This window comes from Schistocerca cancellata, chromosome 3 (genome assembly GCF_023864275.1).
Source record: "Schistocerca cancellata isolate TAMUIC-IGC-003103 chromosome 3, iqSchCanc2.1, whole genome shotgun sequence".
Lineage (NCBI taxonomy): Eukaryota > Metazoa > Arthropoda > Insecta > Orthoptera > Acrididae > Schistocerca > Schistocerca cancellata.
Window position 1 is genome coordinate 171,081,616 of NC_064628.1, and position 6,456 is coordinate 171,088,071.

Genomic DNA, 6,456 nt, shown 5'->3' on the forward strand with positions numbered 1-6,456 from the left:
ACACATTACATGTTCTAACAGTAGCTTGCAAGAAATTATTGAGAAGAAAGTAGACACATCTGCCTATGAGATGACAACATATGTGTGGACAGAGATGTGTATGCTCATATTTATGTCAAGTCAGGCCCTGTTTGAATACTGAGTAGTCTACATAGGGATTTTTTCCTGCATATTGAATGCATATTAATCCAGTAACACAGTAATGATTTTGCTGAATTGAAGGTGTAATAACATAGTTCATATCCAGTAATGATTTGTTTTTGTACTTGCGTGTAATGTGCTTGTAAAGATTTCATACTTTTATTATTTGTTCATTGTGTTCCAGACTTTATAAATGGCAAATCTTTGCTTTAATAACTTTATTATCTGTGCTTCTTTATTGTGCATAACAAAATAAAACTAACTGTCTGATTTTTCTCTTATTTCAGTCAGATCAGATTTGCTACTCGGTGCTGTGTGTTTTCTCGTATGTCGCAGCAGGACAAGAACACAGGCATTTGCAGCAAAGCCAAGGAGATGGGGTGTCTCTTCCATCACAACAACACTCGTCACACTCTCCGCAGCACCTTCATTGAAGTTCTGATTTCTATTTTACCTTGGTTTCTTATTGATTCCAAAACTATGCTTTATTACAGTTTAATATTGGAAGCTTAATAACACAAATAAGAAGTTCAAGTTATGTATAAATTTTGTATGAAATGTTCAGGTTATGCAAAATGAAATGAATGTTCAGTTTGAAAAAGTAGTTGTAACTATTTATTTAAATTCTTAAATTGCATAAGTTTTGTTTTCTCAATACCATGTAACTTACAGCTATGCAGTGTTACATGAATATGAACTCTCTTGCAAAAAACAATGTTTATCAGTTAGTGCCCATACAGCTTTTGATGGCACAAGGGCTTCATTATCCAGAACAAATGTGAAATGCTAATTCTCATTTGACTTCATTTGGTCTTTAGTTTTGGTCCACATAGTTTACCCATCAGCCTCTTACAAATGTACTTGGATAATTTATGGGTCCACTGCATGTTATGGGACAAATAGTGTATTTAAAATAAATACCAAGTGCAAGTAATACAACACCAAATAGAATATTAATGATATGTTATGTAGTCCCAATATATTATTTCTTTCTAATGAACACAAATTTGGTATCTGTCTCTCTCTATCTCTCTCTCTCTATTTCTTATTTTTTTTAGAAAAATTGTGTTATGCCTCATGGATCAGATTCTTTTCCCTTGCACATAACAATTTAAGAATCATGTGTAGTATTTTGCTACTTGCAAGAGACATCATGATGTAAGAATACAGTTATGTAACACTGAAATTACTGAAATGTAAAACTGATTCATAAGTAAATACAAATATGAGACATTGTGTAGGTTGCACATTTGAGTTGTTTGTTTGTGAACAAAGTTTTGGGATTTGTGATTATTTAAAGACAGAAAAACTTCTTTTATGTCAGTAATATGTGTGAGACAGTATCTGTTAAAATGGTGTGGGGATAGCTGTGCTTGAAGCAATCCATATATGAAACAATTACTATGGCATTTTTATGAAGATATGACAAGGCAATAATATAGTTGTGTTATTGCATAAATGCAGGTGAAATGTTAGATTCTGTTGTATATGAATAAACACAGGCTATGAAATTTTGTACGAGACAGTTTGCATTGTTTTGTAATTCACTGTGACTCAGAGTGATATTAATTTTTGTAAATACAATGTTGCCATTAACTAAATTTTAAGATTTGTGTATCTGGTTGTCATTGAACTGTACTGCAATATATAGATCTGTGTGATGGATATTATAGCCACAATTTTCCTTCCCAGAATTACAGTATGTATCACCAATAATTGTTGTGTCATATAAAGATAGTTTTTCCAGAATTTTTACAATAATTATTATAAAAAGCAATAACTGCAGTTCGTTGTTGAGATAAAATAATCAAATGGTGATCATAGATGTGTTTTAAATTTTGAAGCTGTTTAATGTTAAATAAAATATAAATGTGTGGAAATGAGAAATTGTTTACACATTTGCCTGTTCTTTGTAAGCAATTTTGAACACCATGGTAGTGACCACTAGTGCTACAATTATAATTTGCACTACATTCTTTTCTTTAAATGGATGTTGTGTAACTCAAAATGCCATAGACAGTCTTTAATACTGTTCATAAAATTCCTTTGTCTTGACAGGCAAATGGGAAAATGGCTCTGTTTCATAATTTTGTTTGTTGCACAACCCTTTCCACTATAAATGGATTATGGTTATTGAACAAAATATAAGGTGCAGTAATTCAATGAAGACAGAAATGAACTTCAGCTTACAGAGTTATAGCAAACATAAAATGCTTAAAAAGTCATATTAACACTACCAATGAGCATTGGCAAAAGAGGTAATGTAGCTGTAGAACGTGAGGATATTCAAGACTTAGGAAGTGAAGTCAAAACAAGCATTCTGGGTCAAGAGAGATACAGAAAACAGGATGATGACAAAATCAGTGCATGATGCATACCCCATTTTACAAACTTAGTACATGTTACTTTTTGTGCTTCCTCACATCATTTGTTGCCATGTGGTACTATGAAGGTTTTTCTTTTTTGTCTGAAAAAGTGTCATTTTGTAAATGCTTTCCTTAAAAGTGTATGATCTAAACAAAAATATTTTTCTTTATATCACTAATTTATTTTTCCCAGATATTCATCTAATTCTTGAAGCTTAATGTGCATTATATATTGCAACAAAAATCATGCCAATACAGCCAGATGCTGTAGAAGCAATGTTGTGAGGTACTTAAATAACGTTAAACAGAATTATTGGGCTTTAGTCATATGGCTCTAATCATATAGGCAGATTTAACTGCAACTATAATTAACAGTGAGTCTCAAACTATAAGAATTGGTTGGAACCCGAGAAAAACAGAATGCAGTATCTCTCACAAAGTAAAAATATTTCTGGGATCCACTATTTGTGGAAATAGTAATTATTGATTTTTATTGTCATTTTCAAGTAGTAGGCAACTTTATATTTTTTATTGCACACTTTTTATACATAATACCATACCAATAAATTATGCCTTTTCTGAAATCTTATAATTATATTTTTTCTTTTCTGAAATGTCCTTAACTCACTATAAAAAGCAATATGGGGTTATGTTACCTGATTTCTCAAAGAAAATAGTTTGTATCTCTACTGGAGTGCTGATAATGCTGCAGTATTGCCTTAAAAAATATTGTGTTTTTGTATCATGATTTGCTTCAAATTTCAGTGGTCAGTTGTAGTAATTGCAAGTAATAATTCTCTGCTGGAAACATTTTCTTCACATTAAACAACTGCATTGACAGCAGATGTAAATGTTATAGGTTCTTCTTAATGCTGTTTACTGGATGGCTCTTTCTCAAATTGTGAATGTGGTGATGTATTACATATGTGTTATATTTCTCCTGCATCTGTCAGTTGATTGAAACAATATTCTAATTATATGACAGAATGCCAATTGAACAATCAATGTACGTCTCACATTACCATGGGTGTTCCATCTGCTTCATACGCAGATTAAAATATTTAGCTCATATTTAGTTTGAACCACATCTTAAACCACAGGTTTCTAAAGAAACCTTCATTTACTGCAAGTATTATTTTCTGAAGCTGTTCATCCTCACACAAACACAATTTTTTCAAACACTATTGATATTGTAATATGTGCCTGCAATTGTTACAGAAAATGTGTATGTCCATAAAGAAACTCAAGACAATGTTATATTTATATTAAATTTAGAGTTTTTGTAGAAATGTGTGTGTTGGGAAACATGTAAGAACCATCGGTGGTACTGTAGTGTGTACTTGAGAATGTGAGTAGTTTGATTTGTAAATATGTATATAACATATTAGGAAATATTTTTTGTAGCTTTAAGACAGATTGTAATTTTCTACGTTTCTAGCACTGATGCTTTATTATTTGTTAAATCCATTTGTACTTCAGTAAGGAGTTTCATATCATTCCAGATAACATTCTGAATGTACTGTATGAGGTGCTTCCTCATTTTTTTTTGTAAATAAAAATCAGTATGAAATGTTACATACATCTGATGTACATGGTGATGTACTGCTTTGCAGTTAAGTAATATCTTCAATGTTGTGCCTCCTGTTTAAAGTGCAAAAGTAGTGTGAGTGTAAAATAGCATTGCATGTTTGAATGACATGAATAATGAACTACTTTCCGTTACTTGTTTTTGTCAGAAATTAGAATTTTAATATATTGGTACTGGACTAATTGTTTGTATGTTTCTATGCTGACAAAGTTCAGTCACATTTTCTTTTTTGTTAGTATTGTGATTAGACTTCTGTAGCATTAGTAGAAGCATTGCTTTATGTAAAATATTTCAGTGGCATTACTTTATCTGAATTTCTGATCTTCACCAAATTTTGTGTGTTGTGGTAAACGAAGTTCTACACTCATTGACTGCTGATGAATACTGAAAACTGAATACTGAATATTTAGTTTTTGAAGAAAAAGTTCCTTGTGTACGAGATAATAAGAATCAAAGAGAAAACAAGAGATTGACATGGTAGGGAAATGTTACATGTAAATATATTGCACACAGAACTATGGATCAATGAAAGTATCTAAAACGAAGGAAAGAGAGTGTCTTGAGAAGAATATTTTGTTTTCAGAAATATAATGCTGGTTGTTTGATAAAAAAAAATTTCTTTAAATTTCAGCTGTATTCAATGAGTGTGAACTTATCCACCATGTTACATTAATTATCTTACAACTTATTTTCCCACCTCAAATTTTAAGCTTCTAGGTAAACTTTGACTGTTATAATGAGGACTTAAAAAATGTTACACCTTATGTATGTAAAATGTAACAGAGGACGTGTTAAGTAACTGTATTGACAGATCCAATAATACTATTGTAAGACAGTATACAAGAACATGGCCTGTGATGCTTAATGTCATAATACTGGAAATTCCTCCAGAAAATTTATTTAGTTTTCCTTATGAGATAACAATTTATACAAGGTTTGTAAGAAATCTTTGAAACCATAGCATGCATTTGTGAGTCATTCAAAATCATGTTGTGTACATTTTAGTTACATATTTGTGCAGCAACCAGAATAAGAATTTGGCTAAAATTTCCAATGTTATGGATTTTACTCATTTCCAAGGAGAGCCATAAAATATATTATGTATTCCAGTATTACATTTAATCTTGGCGTAAAGCCTGAAGAAACACATGTTATCTTATTTAGAATCAAATTACCATGTATTAATTGTTTGACTCCCCATTTTAGAATTATGCTATTTTTCGAAAATAAAAGGCATGTTTTCCAACAGTTATTGTTCAGTGTTGTGATTAAACCATGTGTGTGCATTGACTTCACTAAACTGAATTAATAGTTGTACATTAGATTCAAAGATGCTCTTGCATGTAATGCATTAAATTATAAGTATTCTCTCACGGAAAATGGATCTGACTTAAAAATTTTATTCACTCATAAGTAACAGTGTATATTGAGCCCTTAAGAAATGGTTAGACAATTTAAAAAGGCAAATTCTGTAGCCATATACTTGAACTACTTTCATTTAATAAAACACATAAATAGTGTACAACACATAAAAAGCATTAATCATATCAGCTGGACTTGGAAAATAATGTGATTGATTTGAAAATCATTGTATCTGCAAATACAATTTTGCAAGTTGCAGACCAGTATCCACGGTCATGCCATGTATCTCTATTGGATTGTACTTCACTGCAGCTCAAACTCCTCACAACTCTTGCAAGGTGTGAGTTCAGTGGCATAGACTTCCTACTTCAAATACTGCTACAAAAAGCAGTCCAAGTGGATAGCCTAGGGTGGTGTGAAGAGCAAACATCACCCCTATTGCAAACTACATGGCCCCATGGAAAAAATGTAATGGGAAATGCTCTTTAATACTTTTATTTACAGAGCACCACCTTGTTGGAATATTAGACATCATTTTGTAATATAAAAAAAGTAAACTGTGTGATCAGATCCAGAAGACCAAACAGTGCCAAGAAGCCACTGTGTAGTCTTCTGCCATTGGGGAACATTAGTGGTAAAAGGTGGCAGGATGTTCTTCTGTCACCACCACTTTGCCCACAAGGACTGAATTTGTGTACTGCATCTTGTTTCATCTACTGCTGGCTTATGTGAAAGTAAGCCAACATTTTCTAAATATTTGCAGATCATTTAACTGAGGCAGGATGTAGGTACCAGCCCAGTATTCATCTTGTCAGATCAGGGAAACTGCCTATAAACTACATCCATGCTGGGCAGCATACCAGCTCTCATTGTTAATCCAACAGGTGTGTTTGATACAGAGGTGGCGTGCCATCCCACATCCCAGAAGTGGCATGTTAATGTGCATGGAATTCTGGGAAGATCACCTGTAGCTCAGATGCATGCATTGATTCAGTTAGG

General features: G+C 32.3%; 1 protein-coding gene across 1 annotated transcript in view; it reads left to right on the forward strand.

Annotated features, from left to right (window-relative positions):
* The window catches only part of LOC126176184 (MAP kinase-activating death domain protein), a 545,775-nt gene extending 540,432 nt beyond the window's left edge, over window positions 1–5,343 (forward strand). The window contains exon 38 of the mRNA XM_049923326.1: window positions 429–5,343. Within this exon, the coding sequence (XP_049779283.1) occupies window positions 429–575 (147 nt within the window). The 3' untranslated portion in view covers window positions 576–5,343. The remainder of the gene's footprint in view (window positions 1–428) is intronic.
* Window positions 5,344–6,456: the final 1,113 nt, after the last annotated feature.